The 21463-nt window shown below is 42.3% G+C and overlaps 1 protein-coding gene across 5 annotated transcripts in view; it reads left to right on the top strand.

Moving 5' to 3' along the window:
- The window catches only part of neto1l (neuropilin (NRP) and tolloid (TLL)-like 1, like), a 68189-nt gene that overhangs the window by 24955 nt on the left and 21771 nt on the right, over positions 1-21463 (top strand). For all 5 annotated transcript variants that reach the window (XM_034572180.1, XM_034572181.1, XM_034572179.1 and 2 more), the window contains 2 exons: positions 18866-18907; positions 19105-19232. In XM_034572180.1, coding sequence (XP_034428071.1) covers positions 18866-18907; positions 19105-19232 — 170 coding nt within the window. The remainder of the gene's footprint in view (positions 1-18865; positions 18908-19104; positions 19233-21463) is intronic.

The raw sequence follows: 21463 nt of genomic DNA, 5'->3' as shown, positions 1-21463 counted from the left end.
TTTAATGTGGGAAAAAAGGGACATTGAAGTTATTTACACTGTACATGTGCCCAGGCTCCGGTGCACATCACATCTGATGTGTGAGTGATAGTGTGACTGTGCTTTTGCACCCCTGTGCATCACACTGACACTGCTGCCCATCATGTTGGGTGTCTTGACGCAGTTGTCACATTACTAACAGCACGACGCTCGACATCCCTGATGCACAGTGATGCTAGAAATGTGTGTGACATGTTGAGATGATGCGAACCTCAGGGTCCGTGCATGGTGTCTGTGTTTGTGGGCCGCTCTCACGAGTCCTTAAGGCTGGTGACCTTAGACCCCGTCAGTGACAGCGGAGCGCAGAGACCACAGCCCCTGAAACCTACGCTGAAACTTCTTATGTCAAACACATTGAACTCCAGCATATGGAGCTTGGATGTTAAACAGAAAGCAGTGGAATGCATGCATCGGGCAGTAAATTTGATGGGTGACAATGTTGACAGCGTGACATACAGTGGTACAATGACTGTCTGTTTGACATTTCCATCTCGAAAATGATGGGCAAAGGCAGAGAGATGAAAGAGGAAGAGGGAGGCTTTTCTAACCCCTCTCTGTTCTGCACCATGGGATGGAAAGCACAAGTAGAGAGAGGCTGACAGCACAGGAGAGAGAAAGAGAGGCATGTTGACAGCTGCAATCTCTCACTCGCTCTCTTTCTCCCTCACACACACACACACACACAAGTAAGTGCAGTATATAAACATAGGCAGAATAGGGGCTTCTTTTAAAGGAATAGATGTATGCACCCTAACTCAATTTGTACCATCCAACTCTTTTCAGAGTTGTGGCGTGAAGCTGTTTAAAAAGTAGCCTGGATGAGCACTACCCCCTTGAAAGTGAACAATAAAGTTAGGTTTTAGGATGCAAAAGTGTGCCAGCAGCTCCCCGAAGAGCAGTGTGAACATATTTTAGTGAGATAATATTAAAAGTGTACCGCAGGAGCTGATAGAGGACAAAGCTATCAAAACTACCCAGAGAGGATGTGGCAAGAATCATTATATTCTTTCTTTTTTTTTCATTGTTTTCCAGATTTAAATCCAACTGAGAAGTGATGACAGAGAGGTTTTAAAGAAACCCAAAGCATCTAAAAACAAAACAAAAACACAGGCTGAAGACGTATATTCAGTTTCATACAAGTGTGTATTTTTCTAATATAAATTGCAGTGTAGGCTACGGTAAAAAAGCTGAAATCTAGATGACTTAATTCATACCCATATCCAACTGTTTATTTCCCTTTCATCAATACAAAAAGATGATGAAGAAATTAATTAATGAACCAGTTTATTCATTTTCTCCACTCAAACAAAGACTAAAACATTAAGAATTGAAATCAGAGGCATGCCTGTCACATGACTTGATGTCAGTAGCCCATGTAGGTGATGGTGACAGGATGTATGTCATACAAAAATCTTTCTTGAACTCACCATTTTGAAACCAACACGATCTGGATCAAATTTAACAACGTAACAAAGACTCAAACCTTGGTTTGGAACGTTGTTCGGACTTTCAGGTATAAAAACGACCCTGAAACTATAACCTATGTAGGAAAATCACATGTAGGAAAATCTTGAAATGAATGGGACTGTGACTCTTCAATAGAACAGACTCGTTGCTAATTTTAACAGTTAACAATCGTCTGGTGTGAAAATAGGCTTCCAGAACTGGCATATTGCCTACAAACAGATACTGATAAAGAAGTAGATCAAAGCAAAAACAAACAGGATGTGAATAAGGTCCAGAAGAAGCAGCAAATCAATTCAGTCATTAGACCTTTCCCCCTTACTCGCAAGCCCCTAAGTCCTCTGAGTATCCAGACTCTGCGATGCTACATCCCAGGGACATCCTAAGCACCAGGGACACATATAGATTAGTCCTCAAGGGCAGTCTCACACTGAGCCCTTGGTTCTGACTGATTATAGATTCAGTCCGACTGTTCTGCTCCTGCTACCGACAATTCTCAATGACACTTGATACCTGGTTTCCTAAAGTCACAGTCAAGTGTATTGGTAAATATTTCACCAAATGCTGTCACCAGTGTCCCACCTTCACGAGTCAGCCATTTTGCCAAGCTTTTCCTTTTCTAGTTACAATTTATCTTACATTCAAAGGCAGTTATCAGGTTTTCTTCCTGCCGGGGGAAGTCCACACTACAAGCAGTTGGTGAAGTGGAGACGGTGTCAAACCTCGTGGTGGAGCTACAAGAAAAGTCAGAGTATGTCTAAAGTTGTTTGGATTCATCCTCTGGGCACCATGAATATCTTTACCAAAGATATTAGTGAGGCAGCAAACGGCTGTAGAGATATTTCTATGTGGACTTTGGTGGTGTACTGGGCCAAGAAGAGACCAAGACTTCCATCACCTCAAGTGTTACATTCACACAATAAAACAAGACAATGCTATTATATTGCTAGAGATATCATCTGCTAATGGTATTTCACTTCATTGAAGACCGTAGTATCGATTTTAAATGAATCCACTTATTGTTAAGAGAACATTTTGGAACAAATCTTCATGAAAATTGCACTGCGATGGCTTCTGTTAAGATTTTGAGATATGTACATCAAAATGATTGACTTACTTATTTCCAAGTAGATTATATACTTTTGTTCTTTTCCCTTCCCTACATGGAGTCAGAGTGCCGGATCTCAACAGAACAGAGGATCTTTCGAGGCTTTAGAAACTCGAATCAATGGCTTTGTTATTGCAGAAATGAGACGTTGAACCCCTGCATATATCTGTAACCTATTCATTATCTGTATGAATGCAATGCATTACGCTAGCAATCTCTTACCGCTTGAGGAAAAAGGAGAAAGCCTTTCATTATCTTATGAGGTGGCTTTGCTTTTTATGTCCTCATCTTGTAGGAGTGAAAACACTAAACAGAGCTCGCATGTGATCGTCCATCAGCGCTGTGCCTGGCAGCGGTGCGGTCCTATTAGGAGGCATTTCCGTGGCTGACTGAAACGATGAGTCCTTCAATAAGGATGTGTCCGATTGACATATGGCTTTCATGTCAGAGCAGTCATAAAAGCAATCAACAGCACACAGTGAGACAAAATGGAACATCTGGGCACTTACAGCCGGGCATGCGTGGAAATGCACACATTCAGCCACATAATTAGATGCGGGTACTAATATATGCGCGCTTGTATGAATCGTATGCGCACAGATCAGCCCAAATAAATAAACACATCGTCCTTCAACCTCGTCCTGCAGGATGTTACCTAGGGTTTGATTGACCGCAAAACACCATAACAACCGCATATCTCCCTCACCTCTCAATGAAGTCTGTCTGTGCTGACAGTGATCAGTCATATGCCGGGATGAGGGTGTAATGAAATCTGATGTGTGAGAGGCACCTCTTCCCCTTGCAGCATGATGATGGGGGAGACTGGTGTGCGAGGGGAAAAGATGGACCCAGTGGTTTGTAGGTAGTTTTCAGCTGATAGTTGTGTGCATGCTGATATTTGTTGCTGTGCCAACAAGTACTTAATCATACATGTCACTGCTGGTGAGTGGAAGGATGTTTACGTGTGTGGAATCTATTTGTGTCTGTATGAGACAGGGGTTCGATTCGCTGTCTTGTTTTCGTCGTGGTGAACACATCTCTCGTCTTTTCTACTGGGAGGCTGTTGATTTAAAGGAACAGTTCGACATTTTGGAGAATGTGTTTGTTTGCTTTCTTGCTGAGAGCGAGCAGAAGTCAATAGCACTCTTGTGTCTGATGGTGAATAATAAGCTAAAGATTGGAAATGGGAGGAAACCTCGCCTGGCTGTGTGCAACGCCGGCTGAATCAAAGAACCAGCACCTCTGCAGCTCACTCATGCAACTTTCAGACATGCACTGGTCTCCAGACATTCTCCCAAAGTTTTCGGAAGGGGGCTGTATGTGAGAGAGCAAAAGTCTGGGTCAGTTGCCCTGGACAATCTGCAGAGTTTTACCTACCTGCCCCCTAGTAACATGTCCAGAGAATGTCTGAATGTCTCATTTGAGAATACATCAGGACAATGTCTGGAGCATTCACACCGAGCAAGTGGGGGTGTCGATCACATTTCTAACATACAACGAACATGAAACTGAAAAACAAAAAAGAATACAAATGTCTCATTATGAAAATTAGGTGCCATACAAGAGAGAAGGAGCTGACTTCCCGCAGTGGGAATTTATACGTTATGTCCCTTCTCCTGAATGCTGCAGACTTTTCCTGCTGCCTTCTTCATACGTTAAATGCAAACTACAGAAAATGTCCGCACCCCATTAGGTTTGACAGAACCCGGCTCACACTTCCCAGTCTTTATGTTAAGGTATAGGCTAAGCGGCTGCAGGCAGTAGTTCATATTTACTGGCCTCACAGTGTATGAGGAAGGTATTGATCTGTTCCTCCAACTCCTGCTAAAAACTGACACAGCAGTTGTCCCTAAAATGTTATGCTTTTAACAACATCTTCCGTCTACCTACCTCACTTCATGGTAAAAACTAATTTACCTTTTTACATTCTGTGTGCTAACAAAGCTATAAAGCAAATAACATCCTCACTCACATCTTGCATAAAACCCCAGACATTCAAAGCTGTCAAGGAAAAGTATCTCTATAAGCTCGCATGCACGTGGGTGTGCGCTGACTTCCACTACCATCAATAAGGGAATCTGCAGTCGCAGTTGATGAAAGCAGAGCAGCCGTGACTGTAAAAGTACAGAAGAAGTGCTGAGGCTTTTAGATTTGGATCATTATGATAAAGTAATTGACAGGTACTCAAACATTGTGACCTTCTCTGGTCCAGTGAGTTCTGGTAATAAGTGCTTTAAGGCAGCCTTTCCGCTCTCTGCAGTTATTCTACCTTGAGATACAAATGCAACATTCGTCAGAGAGATCCTTGAGGACGAAAGAACAGATGTAAAAAGTGAGATTTTCGCAGTGGCCTCTTAATTTGTTAGTACGCTGACTTAGCCCTCAGTGGACAGTTAGTACATACAGTATTATTCCAAGTGTGATGGGATTGTTTAATGCTCGAGTGCTTTCTGTTGCTTTGAACCTTCTTCACCGGATGAGGAAAGAAAGCTGAAAAACGATAAATGTTCTTTTCCTTTCATTGCGTTCCGACTTCATTTGTCCACACGTCAACACCATTGCCCTTTAAAAAGGAATAAAACTGAAATAATCAAGGAGTTCAAATTAACGAAAACACTTAAGTGGTGTGAATTTCTAAAGCAAGTCTCATTTCACTTCACTGTTCAGGCATCTTGGCTGTTTAATTGTTCCCCAATAGCTGGCATAATGCAATCCGACACTGTGGTCACCCTCCATTACCTCCTCGTCTGCTCCGCTGGGAGTTGTTTGGAATAGTAAAGCCTGAGTTTGCGAGTGTAAACGCAGTCTTCAGTGTGCAGATACAGATTTAATTTCTATTAGTATGTGACTGCAGTATGACCCCTCCCTCCTCCAGCCCCCTACCCTCCCATCTCTCCTCCTCTGTTGATTGGATTTACTTATTTGGATGTAATGGCCAAGGCTTGAAAAATATGCTACTGTATGCTGCAGGGAAAAGCCCTCAGGCTGGATATTTGCCATCATTACGTTTAACCACACTAGACGATTACTTACCTGGCAATTTCATCCGATTTCATACTCGAACGGACATTTTTTGGAGAATTGACACAAACTTAAATGTATACGGTGAAATATGTATTTTTTCTGAATATCATGCAATGAACTGAATGTTCCGGTGAATAGGAAAACCCGATGTGGTAGTTATCTGCCAGTGACTCCATCCTGTATTATCCCCAAGAATAATTTGCGGACTTGTGTGTATATATATTTTTCTGCTTGTTATGGCCTTAATGCATTGGTTGGCTAAATTTAGCAGGCTTAAGTGTTTTGGAAATAAAACTGAGCAGAGAGAGTCAGGGAGGGTAAGAGCAAGATGGAGAGCAGCGCCAGCGAAGCCAGATGTTTAGTCCTTGAACAATGAGTATGGTATATAACTGATTTTACAAGCTTATATTATATAAGAGAGGAAATTAATCCAACAGAATCCAATTCAAACTGATCAGACCTACTTTTACTATTTATGAAGCAATGATTATGTAAAAATATTACGTAAAACAGCAAATTAATTCAGCTCAGTTTGATCAGATTCAAGCAGCAGATTGAATTAACAAGAAGGAAAAGAATTGGTCCCCGTGCAGCTGCATGGATTTACTGTATCTTCTGGGTTCAGTGGAGAGAGAGAGACTCAGTCAGACCGAACACGGGGAACACAACACACTGAATATTTCCAGTGGGATTCAGCCAATTTAACCTGGTGTATCCCAACAGGCAGGGGTCAAAATAAAGAAGACAGAAGATCGAAGCTTGTGGGTTTGTACATATCAGGGTCCAGCAGCTTCACTTCATCTTTCCCCGTGTCATGCTCACTCGGCCCGGCTGCCCGTGGTGTTTGTGTGGTCACAGGGGCCAGTGCTGGGGCATGAAAAGGAGCTGCTTCTCAGCGGTGTCAACAGAAGGCAGCAATTTGCCGACATTTGTAAAGAGAGAGTGTGGCGGTTATTAGTTGTGAGCCATTAGAGGTGTTGCTGAAGTCTTGTCACAGCTTAGCATCGAATCAGGAGGAGAAAAGCCGTAGGGAGAGGTCGGAGTGATATTATAGCTCATGGCACTTTCAAACAGTGAGGCCACTATATCTTCTCCGGAGGGGGAACTGTTAGTTGACCTGCAAGGCTGCAAACCACAGGCAGGAAGTTAGCCCCAATTGGATATGGTGTCAAACTCCATAAAGCAGCTGTTCCAGGTGGATGTTTTAGTATGAAAGAAGTGCTTTTGCATTGCATTTTGAATTGCAAGAGACTGCTTTAAATGTTTAAAATTGGTGCAGGAGAGGCCAATATACTGTATCCTGACATTTAGCTCCAAAAACCATGAATCCTGCAGTTCTCATAAACTATGAGCACATTTTCCACAGACCGTCCCCTGTCCGGCCAAATGCTTTATCTGTCTAACCTCAACTTGCAAGTTTGTTTGCAGGCTTTCGGGTAAAATTGATTAGACTTCAAATCTGAGCAGAAAGAACGATTGGAATTTTATTCATTTTTTAGACATTATGAAGCTCCTTTAGGAGACACCACACCAAAGACTTTATATAAGTGATTTCAAACGCGGAGTAGAACTCCTCGTGACTAGTAAACTGACTTTCAAGTGTTTATTCCGTTGAGCTCCCCTGAAAATGCTGACTGTACATTTTGGGAGCATGTGCAGTTGAATGAATTCTGCTCGTGGTCTCAATGATTAACTTATAATACTCATCTTTTTATTCACCACTGGTGCACAACATTTAAGGTGATACCGACTTAAAAGTTATGAAATTGTATTTTCAAAAGCCATTCTTCAAAGCCACTGTCTAATTAAATTATTTCATATCATTCTTTACTATACAAAAAGTTTCATTCTTGATTGATGGTAACATTTCCTGTTTTCTCATGTATTCAGTTTTGAAAATCTCTTTAGCTTACTCCCCAAATAAAATGTGTCATTCTTTAAATATCACCCAGTGAACTGGAGTTCATGCCGCCGGCTTAGTTTCTAGTAAAATATATTAGAAATGCGTGTGAAGTCGTCCATGTATTGTAGGGATTATGTTCTCAAAGGAACATGAATATTAGAAATGTATCCAGTACAGCTGACAGTGAACCGTTGTACTTTTTAGGTTTGCTCAGCCTCCGGTGTAATGACCGTGTCCCTTCAGAGCTGTTGTTGTGCTCCACAGCTGCACTGGTGGTGTAATATTCTTAATGCAGTGCAAATCCTATTACGCTTCTTTTCAACAATTTGTCAATCACTTTGGTGCTGCGAAAGTAAAGGAAACTGTGGAGCTCAGATGCCGAAATCTTTATCTAAATCTTTCTCTCTGTTTCTTAATCTCTCCATCATAATCTCTCTCTCTGCCTGCCAGTCGCTCTCCACAAGCGATGTTTCCCCCCTTTTTATTTTTCCTCTGCTTGCTGATTGAGAGTTTATTTTAAGGCTAATACTGAAACACAATTTCACTTTGAAATCACATTATTCCTAATCTTAAACCGTGTAAACCCGGCACCAAAATTGTTACTGCGCTAACACGGGCAAGTTGTTTGTTAGCTTAAGAGTGTTTGGCTGCGCTTTATCATCCCACTGGGTCAAATCATAAAATTGTTGCCAATTGTTGGCTTAGAAAAGTGTGTGAGCCGTTGATTCCCCCCCGGGCCCTCTGCAACAGATGCGGAGCGGCCGTCAAAATAGAGACAGGGTTTTGCTACACCTCATAATTCTATTACAGGGAAATGAAACACTATCTCAAGAAAGCAATCAGACTCTCAAATTACCCTTCTTTGGGGGGGAGGCTGGGGGACGGGCATTGTTGGCAAATCAGCAGAACTGTCGCTTTGTCCCTTTATGTCCCTTTATCGCTCTCTCTCGGCCTCTTTGCCCCCTCAGACACTGTGTGCGGTAATGAGTGGCAGAGCGGGATGTTGTGTTGATTTATCGCATGGTTGCCCAAATGGAACCTGGATGGAATGTGTCTGTCAGTGGGCGTCACTTAGAAAGAAACACCTGTGATGCCTGGGGACAACTAACTGCTCCATCAGGAATCGGTTCTCGCTAGAGCCATCAACGTGTCGTACACGCGTGCACAATGACACAGTCAAGTGCGCACACGGATACACAGTTGCAAGCACAAGCAAGAAAGAAAGGAAGAAACGCCTCAGTGAGACGATGCATGCCCTGTGTACAAGGTGTACCACAATCAGGCCCTGTTTTCCTGACGGTCTCTCTCTCATTCACACTCACACAAACACATTGACCTGTCTTGTCAGAGCCAGACTGACCATCAGCAGCACCAGGACAAATCCCAACCATGGTAGTGACCCGTCGAAACATCCGTAAATGTTTTACCGTCCTCTGCAGGCAGACAGGACTCAGCATAAGATCAGCGGATACAGCTTTGAATGTTCACGTTCACTGTGCGCATGTCCCAGCTATGATAGTGTGCAGGGTAAATATGCACTTAGTTCTGACTGAGCATCATGGGCACCCGCACAAATGTATTCATGTTTATTTGTCTGTCATAGGCCAGCCATGGGATATACTCAAGTACTGTAATTAATTATAGTTTTGAAGAACTTACTTCACTTTATTATGTCATTGTTTTGCCTCAGTACTTTACAGTTAAAAAGTCAGTAATTAAATTGTAGTTACTCATCTGAGTGATGCTCTGTTTCTTTGAGTAGGTTTTGTTAGACCATAAAGTCTTGTTTTCTGTTTGGTGTTAAATTAAAAAAGATGTTATGTGTGGTTTTGGAGGAGTTGGACTTGTTTAAAGGAACCTTTTGCCTTTGGCTGAATAATGAAAGCAAAGTATAGAATGATTTAATGCTTTGGTCTGCATTTGCTGCATAGTAATTTGTAATCAAATTACTTTTTCAATCAGTGATGTGCAATGAGTATTTGATTACATATTTAAGGTAACTTGCTGAGCAGTGACAGATTTTAGTTATTGCAGACAAATGCTTTCCAAAGCAAACGGTATGATCGTCTTACAACAGATTTAAGCTGTTACAACAACAACACAACTATGAAGCAGTGAAACCTCCACATATCACCTACATCAACACAGTGCTTAACCATAGATACACACAGGATTGGGGACATTGTTCACAAGGTGCTGTAGTAGAGTAGTTTCAGTATCAGCTTTGTGCCCTTGTAATTGTTTCCCAGGGGCATTCTGGGAGGAAGGGAGGACGAGAGAAGGAGGAGAGCAGTTAACAGCTTGATCAATGGAAGAGATGGAAGAAAACACACTCTCACACACACACACACACAGATGTGGGTGCACACATGCAGGCACAAAGCCATAAACAGATTTCTCAAATCCATCACTGTGAATAAATGTGCAAAATGAAGTGAAACTCCATCCCAGAGACCAAATTCCCAGCCGTCGTCCCAAAGCAGGAATCTTCATGGACACTATTCGATGTGGCATGAGCAGTAGCTAACTGCAGAATGAACCAAGCTTCTGTGTTATCTGCACAAGAGCCCACCACAAGGGGGGGATTTGTGGACAGAGGATGATGAACGGACAAATCAACAGATTATTTAACAATTAAGAGGTTTCTCTTTCAACACCAATATGCTAAATAGGCTGGAAACACGGGTGAAATATTATTCATTGTAATCAAAACTAATTAAGAAAGTAATTGAACAAAACACACATAATATACACCATCACATCACATCAGTACAATTTACCAATACAATGTATTATATACTGAATACACCGGATTAGAGCAGCGATTGCCAACAAGGGGTACTTGTACCCTAGGGTATACACGGGCAGAGTAGCTCAACAACTTAAATTACAAGTATATCCACATACTGAATCAGCTGGAACGAGTAATGGAAAGTGCATTAGAGCTAGTTAGTTATCAAGTACCTGAAAGTTAGCAGGTTAGCTGAAAGAGTTAGATAGCTAAACGATGATGCATGGATGTCCACTTCCTCCCGCGATCCAGAAATGAAACCAAAATATCCCAGACACTAATATCTCCATTCCACCAGTCTCAGCTGTCAATCATGACGTTTCACCCCCTTTTCAAAGAATCAAATAAGTTATTAAAACCAAACTTAAGATCTATCTTGAACTGCAGAACCCACCTTTGAAAAAAAAATGTATTCGATGATGTTTTATTTAGATCAATCTTCCATCCACGAACATGGAGGTGAGATTTTTTTACCATTATTGCAGCCGGCCCCCAGGTTGGCTGCAATCGTTGGACATCCATTTTTGCACGACATGACAATAGTCAAATTGTTCGCTACAGTTGAAATAGCTAAATATATAGTAAATATGAGAAATATATCCACGTACTGAGTCGGTTGTAGCGCCTGAGCAATAGAACCTGACATGTAGATAAAGCTAAATGGTATTGAATATCTAGCTAAAGACAATGGATAAACAGTTTAAAATCAGTTCAAGTAATCACATTTAGAACATAATGTGTTGATGAAGGGCTGCTGTGGTGTGTGGAGATTATAAATGAACCACATGACCCTGAGAGTCACGCGTGTTCTCTGCCGAGGTGTCCTTGAGTCCGACACTGTAGCCCTATCCGCTTCAGGAGCTTTTCTATAACTGCCTTCCTTATGGAGATCAATACTGTATCACATCATTAGTCCGCACACAAGAGCAGAGATCACAGTTTTTGTAATGTATATGCCTCGGAATTGCTGTTACAGTCCGTCCTCCAAATGCTGACGCACCTGACAAACGATCTCTCTTCTTTAACCAATATTTCTGGATACTGTACACCTCCTCTAGAACATACTGGGGTGAAGTGCTTTGCTCAAGGACAATGGTGGCTGACGTAAAGGTGAGGATTATTTAGTAGCTTTTTATTCCCCCCCCCCCCGCTGATAATTTCCCATTCAAAGGCTCGCCTCACTGAATCACAGCACCGGCACTTTGAATTCAGTGTGTTCAGTATTGGTGGCTTTTGTGATAAATAGAGGTCAAGGGCGGGTTGTGTGTTGGAATGTAAAGCAGAGTTAACCTTGCCTGGATTTATCACTTTTTGCACACAAGGCGCTCTCCTTTTATTCTCTCTCTTTTCCCCCGTGGTGACGAGTTCAGTGCAGTTGTTAGCGGGCTCGTTGGTGTGTAGCTGGTGTTGTTCGTGGCGTGGCATCGGGGGTACACGTCGCCGCTAATCGCTGTTCAGGGCACAGGCCCAGCTCACTGGCCATGACACCCATGCAGGGTGTGGTGAATCCTATCAGTCCTCGGCAGATCCTGTGGCCTCCTCTTTTCACAGGCACTGTCCTGTGGAGCAGTGCTGTCATCCGCGGGGTCAACAAAGCACCGGCGAGTGGGTATTAACTATATGGCTAATCTCTTACGGCGCCGTTTGATCAAAGAGGATTTTCACAATGGCCTTTTTTATTTTCTCAGTCAATGTTTTCTGAATAGTCCACTATGTAATGTGTATGTTTGCTTTGGCAGCTGAAAGCTGGGTTAACGGCTTGATTGAAAGCCGCAGATACACAGTCAATAAAAAAAAACAGCGAGAGTATGACAGCGACAATCACCTCTACCAGAATTGTTCTTTCGCTGTGATTGAAATGGCTGGAAGTCATCAAACTGAGACAAATCCTATCTCTCCCTTCTCTACCTTTCTATCCACCTCTTTCGCTGTCTGTCTCTCAAAACTCCTTCCACAGCTGGGCCCCCAGTGATTAATGGCAGCCATTCATTAGCTTGATCAACCACTTTAGCAGAGATTATTAATCAGATGCTTATTTAAATGTCACCGCCGAGCAGCGGAGAGGAAACGAGGCCATTGGTAAATTTCGTTTTTTTTTTTGTGTAGAGGGCCACTTATGTGTGTGTGTGCATGCACTCCACATGCTTGTGTCATTTGCTTCCTGGAGAGTTGCCACATAAAGATTACCATGAGCCTCATTCACATGCTCCTTTACATACATTGGCTCTCAGCAGCTCATACTGAAAGAGATGTGGCAGTGAGGCCTAATGTTCAATACCAAATGAGCTGTATTGAGTCTCATTAATAAAACAGTGCTGTGTTTGAATTTTAAAGAGCGATACATTACTCAGGCCCTTTCCAGACCCGGTGTTAACCCCCGTCTCCAGTGATCCAATCACAAGGGGGACAGCTCTAAGTACGTCAGTTCACACCTGACATTAGAATGCGTCTCCACATCCGTCTCCTATGACCACTTGTGATCGGATCTCACTTCCTCGCTCTATATGCAAATAAACGTGTGCATCGTTTGTGTTTCGCAAAGACCAAGTTGTTTTGTTTTTAGCCGGTCTGACGATGACAGAGGGGTTCGTTGTCAATGTGTTTGTGTGTGTGAGAGAGAGAGGAGAGTCATGAGAGGCTGAGAGAATCAATGTGCTCTTTGCAGCTCTACTATAAAAAATGTATGAGATTTTACTAGGGATGTTTATTATAAAAAAAAATCTTTCACCAATAGCTGATGCTCACTTTGTATATTTTTATGTACTATTTATATATGTGTTTTTTATGTATATAAACATTCACTGCTGTCAATGGAGTAAACCAGCGGTACATTTTTATCAGACATTTTCATGGACACAAAATGGAAACATCTTTTTTGAAACTTTTGGGTGCGTTCTCACCTGAACTCAGAGCTGCCCACTGGTGATCAGATAACATGGAACTGATGTTAACAGCAGGTCTGAATGGGCCTCAAGTGACTGTGCATTTATTACAACAGATTACAGTGCGTGCGTCATCAATACAACTAAACCGAGCTAATTAGCTCTTACTCATCATCTGATTCAGTTTTTTCGCTATTTATCTGTAATGATTATTTTTGTGTCTGCCTGCCAAAGTGAATCACCCCTGCTGGTTTTATTAACATGTTTTTGAAGCAACGTCATTTGCAAATTTTGAGCTCCCACTTCATTTTCACTGAATTTGTCTGAATTGTGTTCTCTCGCTGAGAATCTCTGCAGTTTTGCCGGCAATGCTTTTATAATAAGGGTGTGTACATAATGTACTTTGCTTGAGCCTATATAGTTTTCCTTTTTGTGTCAGGATTACGTTATGGAGAATGATGCTCCTCAAGCGGCTCCATATGTGCATGAACAGCGCTGATGGTGGGGAGCTTAAAGTCTGTGTCTTGTGCTTTAAAGTGAGCATTTTCTATGTTGCACATGCAGGGTAAATACAGTAAGCCCCAGAAGATTACACTCTTAGTAGGGCTTTATGAAGAGGGGAGAGGGTGTGGCCACGTGTGGATGTGCTCTGAATTCAACTCGCTCTGGCAAAGGCGTTTACACAATGCCACGGAGAGCAGGCACGCAGGCACCACAGAGAAGCTGCAGTACACAATGACAACAACACATTTGACATCAACCACGTACAGCAGGGGTTACATTTCTATACGTGTTTACCGCGGCGTGTATTTTTGCGTGATTGTTGTTATTCATCCTTTTGAATTGTGAATCTGTCACCAAAAATGACCCGGTGTGACTCAACCGACGCATCCGGCTTAATAACAGGGTGAAATCACCTGCTGTGGAAAGAGTACATGCACTTTATACAGTTCATCAATCATTTTATCAATCCATGCAATTGATTGAATCGATTAATCAAGGAGGTCAGAGAGGGAGAGGACGGTGATTGATGGCGGATGGGATGGAGTCCGCCTGATTGAAATTCAGGAGCCCGAGACTAAAAAGGTCAAGGGTCGCACGAGTGCCATTCACAGGCAGAGCAGCCTCTTAGTGGGACCTTTGTTGCAATGTTAATAATAGCCTTTATCAAAAAGTGCGCGTGTATGTTTGTGTGTGTGCGTGTGTTCCTGCACGTGTAGCTATTCCTCAGAGGTTGCTTGGCCTTGTGACAGTGGGGGGGGTAAAAGATGCCAAAGCATAAATCTCTGACGCAACCAGCACAGATGACCTGAAGGTCACTGTTTCATTAAGTGTCTTCCACTTTGATTTCCCCCCCCCCCCGCCTGACTACCTGCCCACAACACGCATGTTATACATTCTGATAAAGGCAACATTCATAGACATGGATCAAGAGAAATACAAAGAAATCCATGTGCAAGAAGCGAGCATGGTTCTGCCCAAAGGTTAAAAAAATAAAAGTCAACCAATCTTAATGCAAAACGAAGCTTTGGACAGATCGATCAATCAAACTGTATTTGCTATAGCAGCGTTCATACAGGTTAGTGCAGCTCAAAGTGCTTCACAACAGATTGACGAGGCAATGCCAAGACAAAACAAATCAAAGTGCTAACGATAAATTTGTAGATTTCCAAAAATATCAAGAGCCATAAAAAATTCAAACAGTACAATAAATAGAAGAAATAAAAGTCAATGATATAGAATGAAAACAAACTGATATTATCTGGCAGATAATAAAACATAACATAATAGATGCAGTGAGATAATGTCTACAAACTGAAACCCAGGTAAAAGAGATACTGAAGGTTTTAAACTTGTGTTTAAAGATTTCAACACTTCCGGCTGCTCTGAGTGTTCCAGCAGCTTGGAGAACAAAAACAAAAGGTTGCCTCACCAAAGGTTTTATTCCTGCACTTTGTAACAGCTTACTGGTACGAAAACCAGAGGCCCTGAGGAGCTGAACTGGTTCATACACTCTGATCATATGAGACATGTGTACTGGCGCAAGACCATGACCAAAGACCAGTGGTTTTGATCATGTAATTAAATACGGGGATCGTGGATCATTTAAAACATGTTTTGCTTCGATTGCTTTAAAAGATATACAGCTGAAATGATTCGTTAAAAAAATCTATGTGTCGGTTGAGTTTTAGGAAATACAATTAGGATTTTTTCTGATCCTTAACTTACCCAAGTATTGTACAATAACACATTTTTTAAAAACACCTTCCACAGTGCGGATTTTCAAAAACTCCAGTTTCTGTGTATAAAATTGTTTCTCTGTGTGTACAAGTGAAACAGAGCATTTGGTGAACGATGACATGACAGCTTACTTCACACATGTTACTGCTTTGTGCAAGAAACAACAATAATGGCGGCTATATTGTGGTTTCTCTATGTTTGGTTAGCACGGCTATGTCTGATTACAAGGTCGATAAATTTTGCATCACTGCACCATTACCGGCTTTCCGTGAATGCACTGAGCATGCTCACAATTTTCTTTGCTGGTATTTGAGCGATTGCTGATGTAGACTTTATCGCCACCTACTGGCCCAGCCTGCTTGTTTGAGCATTTGTCGTAGTTTTTGGGCTCTCATCAGGTCAGGGATATTTTGTAAAATCCACGTGGATGGAGAGTTTAAGAAAATATAATTATTTTAGTGGGAATAGTTGTGGAGGCAAGGTCTTAGCGAGGCAGAGAGGGTGGATTTGTTTGAACAAAGCATTACTTTTCACAAAAGATAGAAAAAAGTTCAAAACCAGAGGAGCCACTTGTATTTATAAACGAGATGACATTCAGCTCTTCATCGATTGGATCGTTTGGGCCTTAGTTGAAAGCAACAGTGAATCAGGAGGGAAACGGAGTAAAAGCCTTTGGAGAAGCTCTTGAGTCGACTATAAGCACGTTTACACTGTTTCTGAGTTCACACGAATGTTTTACTACGTACCGCTTGCTGTTGACAGCACCGAGGACCGAGGGTTTTTTCTGCAGCCCGGCTCGATTCGTCACAGGTATTTTTCTCTTCACTGTACGGTGGAGGTTCATCTCTTCTGAAGCCCCACGACAACACAACTGAAATCAGGCCAAGAATCTTTCTGCTCTGATTATTGTTTTTTATCCAGTGAATATCATCATCAAACACACTGAGTACTCCTTCCTCCCTCTTGCTCCCCCCCAACCACCGTTTCATTCATCTTTTTTTTCTTTATCTGATGTTCACGCAGCGTTGCCAGGTACATGGGATTTGCTCCTCTCGTCCATTGCGCGCACGGCGAAGCTCTGACTCATGTCTAGACGGGGAAAATTAGGGCATACACACAGACAAAAAAGAAAAGAAAAACAGAGACATTTAGACAAGGTGTTCACGCAATCAGAGCTCATTTTCCACACTGAGCTCAGTCAGCGGTAGCCGTGTCTCGATTTGGCGAGGAACAATCAGATTTAATGCGAGGCCTAACCCTTTTTTTGTGTTTCCTATTTCCTCAGGGTCTGTCCTCAAATGAATGCAGCCCCGGAGCTCTTGGCTAATGGCATATCTTTGAAAGCACAACCGCTCGTAGGTTGGAGTCAAATGGAAGCCCGGAGTTTTTATTATTTCAAAGACAAAACTGTACGTCACAGCATCAGTGACGAGGTGACGCCATTATATTGGAACGCGAGCTCAGAAATGAGTGAAAGAACAATTATCCTGTGGCGACTTCATTGGTTTTCATTATTTTCTTTCTTATAATCGTATTGGAAAATGTGGCTGAACTATTTGCAGTCTTTGATAAGTGACAGGAGTGCTCATAGCAAGAAAACAATTTTCTTTGTCTCTGTTGAGGTGAATTCTGATGGCAATCTTCCTCCGTTTCAAAGGTGGTTTAAAATTCAGCTGGAGCTCAAACATCCCTACAAAGCGCATGTACAGAAATGGTCATGGAAGAGCAGCGGAGATGGTTCAAGAGTCATTTTCTGTCATCTTTGGAGTGATAGTGAATCTCTGGAGATGTGAGAGGAGACTGTGATGCCGCACTAGCAAGCAGAGGGAACCCACCTCAGAAAGGCCGGGCTTGTTGATGTAATTTATTGCAACATTAGACAGAACGACTGCTTTAAAACTTTTTCCGCTTCAAGCTGACTTTCAAAACTTTATGCGCTTCCTTTATCCTATTCACTCGACAAAACACACGAACTTAGCGCCGCTTTGTTGAACTTCATTTTTTTGTTCTCGGTGTGTTTGGTTGAGGATTAGATTCATAGTCCCCAGCCGTCTACTAAAATTCTCTGAAACCTTTGTTGAGGACGTTCTAATATTTCTGCTCTTTCATCAATCTCTGTTAAGCTTGAGTTCTGTTTTGTTCTGATGCTGTTAAACAGAACAAAGATAGAACTTGCAGTGGCGGTTTTAGCTTGTATGGTGCCCTGGGTGAGGCCCCCTTCAGCTTTGTCATGATACGTAAAATCATAACGTTTACAAATACCAAAAATAAAGCATGGACGATACAGTTTATAAATATGCCAAAGACTCAAATTGTCATGAGGTAAAACATATTGCACAAATCCTATATCACACAAATAAATTAATATAAACAAACTTCTAATGAAGAGAACATGATTATTACACTATTGTACTTCAAATCAGAAACACAACTGCCATCTAAATCCTGATCATTGACATCACATTCCGATGAGTGATAGAAAAACGATCACGTGATTGGAACCACTTTCTAAATCTTTTTTTTCGGGTGTGTCGCCCCTATCACCCATATCGAAATGTGATATTGCCCTTTTCTATTCTAAATGCGACCGAAGAGTATCATGTGTACTGTAAATCAGCAAGTCAGCTGCAACGTGACATCGATCTTACTGTCAGGACTCATGCCTCCATCTTTGATATATGATTCCTCCACAACTGTGTTCAGCTGGTTTACACGGTTTTGATTCATACCAGTGATTTTTACAGCTTCTGGGTCCTCATGTCTTCAATCTACTGACGCCAATTAAACCAAATCACTGTCAAAGTTGCTCTGACACGCAGCTGAAAATTGGCCTGATTACCATGTGGAATCAAACCCCAAGAGAACATCTGCAGCGTTAAGGTCTGACCTTCGTCCTCCAAATTTGCTGGCAAAGTCTTAATTGCCAGTAAATTTGGCCGACTCCACTGTGGCTCTAATGAGGGTCATTTTACAGGTTTTGAGAGTGCGGATTCTCATTCTCTTAATTTGTTTTACAATAGAAAATGAACAATTCTTTGTTTTAGTTTAAAAAAACTACACTTTTACATTAATAGGGTGGATTTTGGGAAGTCTGCAGTCCTCAAAAAGTTCAACAATCATGTGTCACAAGCCTGAAATAAAGAATCTCACTCTCAGGAGCTTGTGTCCTATGAGCACAAGTTTTTCGACTTGTGGGCATGACAGATGGTTTCTGTAACAGCTTTTGTTTAGGCGGCGCCAGAGAAGAGTAGCAAAGCGTTCAAGGGTCCAAAAATAATTCCGGAGGAGGAGCAGCTCTTTGTGGGAAGTTCCTCAGTACCATGTTACACCTGGTTGTTTTTGTCGCTGTGGAAGATCCTGATTTTGGAATCGTGTATTAAAAATGAATATCCCCTCCTCTGCTCTCTCCTCAGATCCAGACTTTGCAGACCTGGGAGTTCCCCCACCTCTACCCTGTAGGTATACTCCTTCTCTCTCTCTTTCTTTCTCTGTTTCTTCCTTTTCTCTTCGTCTTCTACATTCACTCTCTTTCTCAGCACTCTTTCCATCTCAACAAAGGTTATACACTGTTTCCTCCAGTTATATATATATTGTGTGTGTGTCAGATTTGTGAGACAGTGTGTGTTTGTGGGCTTGTCTGTGTTTGTTTCAGCCTGTCAGTATGACATGGTTGGTCCAGAAGGTATCGTGGAGTCTCATCAGATCACCAGAGACGGGAAGGCTGGCGCTACCGAGGCCGTCGACTGCAAATGGTACATCCGTGCTCCGCCACGCTCCAAGGTTAGTGACATAAGCTCCGCTCGCATCCGACTGTGTATTCGATTTAAAGGCGGACGTTGAAATGTCAAATAAAATAAAATGGAAATGAAATTGTGTGCTCCCATCAAGCTGGGTTGATGACAGCAGAGCGCAGTTACGTCAGAAAGCAAATCAAGAAGGAAAATAGATGCTGCAAGACTTTTGTTCGTTTGACAAACACCGTGTGTCTCTTCAGCTTGTACGGAGGATGGGTGTGTGGTTTTTTTTCTCATTAATTTGCTGTTTCCGTCCTGCATCCATCCACACATGCAGGGAGATCACGGGTTGCGTCAGGAAGCTTTGATATTGCATGGGGGTTTGTCTGTAGCTGTCAGCAGGATCCCAATGTGAGTCTTTGTGGCTGTGGGGAGACTTGTTCCCCTGCTAGGGTCAGAGAGATATGCAGAAGGGTTTACTTGGAGTCAGGTCCATTTTTTTAATCAGCAAGCTGTTGCCAAGAGGAATGGAGGGATGGAAGGAGGAGAGAGATAGAGGGAGAGAGAGGAGAGGGAGTGGTTGTAGACCAGGCAGACGGAGAGAGGGAGGCTGCGCTGATGAAATAGTGTTGCCATGCAGTTTGACCCTAAGGCCTTCCACCACCCGTATTTGTTTTCTCTGCCAGTGTTTGCCATGCTGCCCTGCATGCATATACAAATACAGACATACACGCTCACACACACACCTTCCCTACATCTTATACATATTAGACACTCTTCCTTATCTACCAGAGGTACCTGTGCTGCATTAACTCGACGGGATTAAAGGTTTCCCGAGGGTAGAGCAGCAGAGCAGGAAAAGGCAACTTTATAAATGCCATAACTTTCCATGAGTCTATACTGTACAGCTCCATCATATACGTGCACACACACAGTGCAGTGCATGGCTGCAGTAAATCCAGTGGTTAAATGCTGTTAGCCTTCTGGGTGCATTTAATTTAACACAATAAGACCACATTTTTACTTTGACTTTTATGGTTCGAACAATTCTTTCAAGGACAGGAAGTATTATGAAGCTGTTAACTGAGGATTTAAGAGGTTTGGCCACATTTATGATGCTGTGCCTGTAAATGTGGAGGTATACTAGGCCTCTTACTTAGATATTTTTAGCATAATGTGTGAATATCTATCCACTAATTCCAGAAATCTGTAGCCGTGTCTCGATTCAGGGGCTGCATCGTTTGGAGGCTGCCTTTGAAGGCCGATTGCTTCATTTCAGCACGACTAGGCTGTCCCATTTCGAAGGCTCTGACAAACGCAGCAGACGAATGCATTCTTCCATCCCAGAGAAATGAAAGCTTCAATGGCTGGATCCTTCTAGGGTCATCCTATGGCGTCGGCAAGCAACATGACGTCAGATGCTTGAGTATCAGGCTTCGATCAACCAAACAGCTAACGGTACACTTTACAAATCAAGCGGTGCCAGCAGTAAGGACGGAACATGCTATGCGTTATTGCAAAAGCTGACGTCAATCGATATAAAATAGTGACTTTTGTATAGTTTTTCATTATAGGACCTATTTGTCTAAATGTATGCATCGTGCCATTACTCCCGAGTATGAGATAAAGCTGTGCAGCTGAACCGTGTCACTATTTGTTTCACCAATTCAGCGCCTGTTAATACTACAAGATGTTATCCTTCCCTATTTGTGGCCACCATGGAGATCTTTTTAAACTCATTACACATTAGTGAAGCTGTTGAACTGTGTTCTGTCCCAGATGGAAACATTTATTTGGTTCGCAGTACGTTTTCACGCTGGTTTTTCATATTGTGCTGCAAGCTCTTTTACTGTACACACACACACACACACACACACACACACACACACACTCACACACACACACACACTCACACTGGTTTATGATATGACCGGCTGATAATATTGGAGGGCCTGTGATTCATGGCCATGGCAGTTGCTCTTATCTGGCATATTCTTGGGTTGCATATTTCCTGCTGAAGCCCCTGGAATAAAAGGTTTATTTCACCTGTTATTATTCAGAAATGTCCTTCAGATTCAGCTGCTTTAAGCCCCAAGGCCACAGCAACTGTACGACTGTGTCACCCACCTACAAACATTTTCATTAGCACTCATGTGAAGCTGCACAATAAGTGTACTATTGAACAGGTAATATCCACTTAAATTATTGACCCCCGAAAAGCTGCACATATTCCCCAGTGCCTCTGAAGCTGGGAAACAACAATTTTTAAATCAAGTG

This window comes from Hippoglossus hippoglossus, chromosome 20 (genome assembly GCF_009819705.1).
Source record: "Hippoglossus hippoglossus isolate fHipHip1 chromosome 20, fHipHip1.pri, whole genome shotgun sequence".
Taxonomy (NCBI): domain Eukaryota; kingdom Metazoa; phylum Chordata; class Actinopteri; order Pleuronectiformes; family Pleuronectidae; genus Hippoglossus; species Hippoglossus hippoglossus.
The sequence above is the reverse complement of the archived record's forward strand: the minus strand, read 5'-3'. Positions and strand labels throughout refer to the sequence as shown.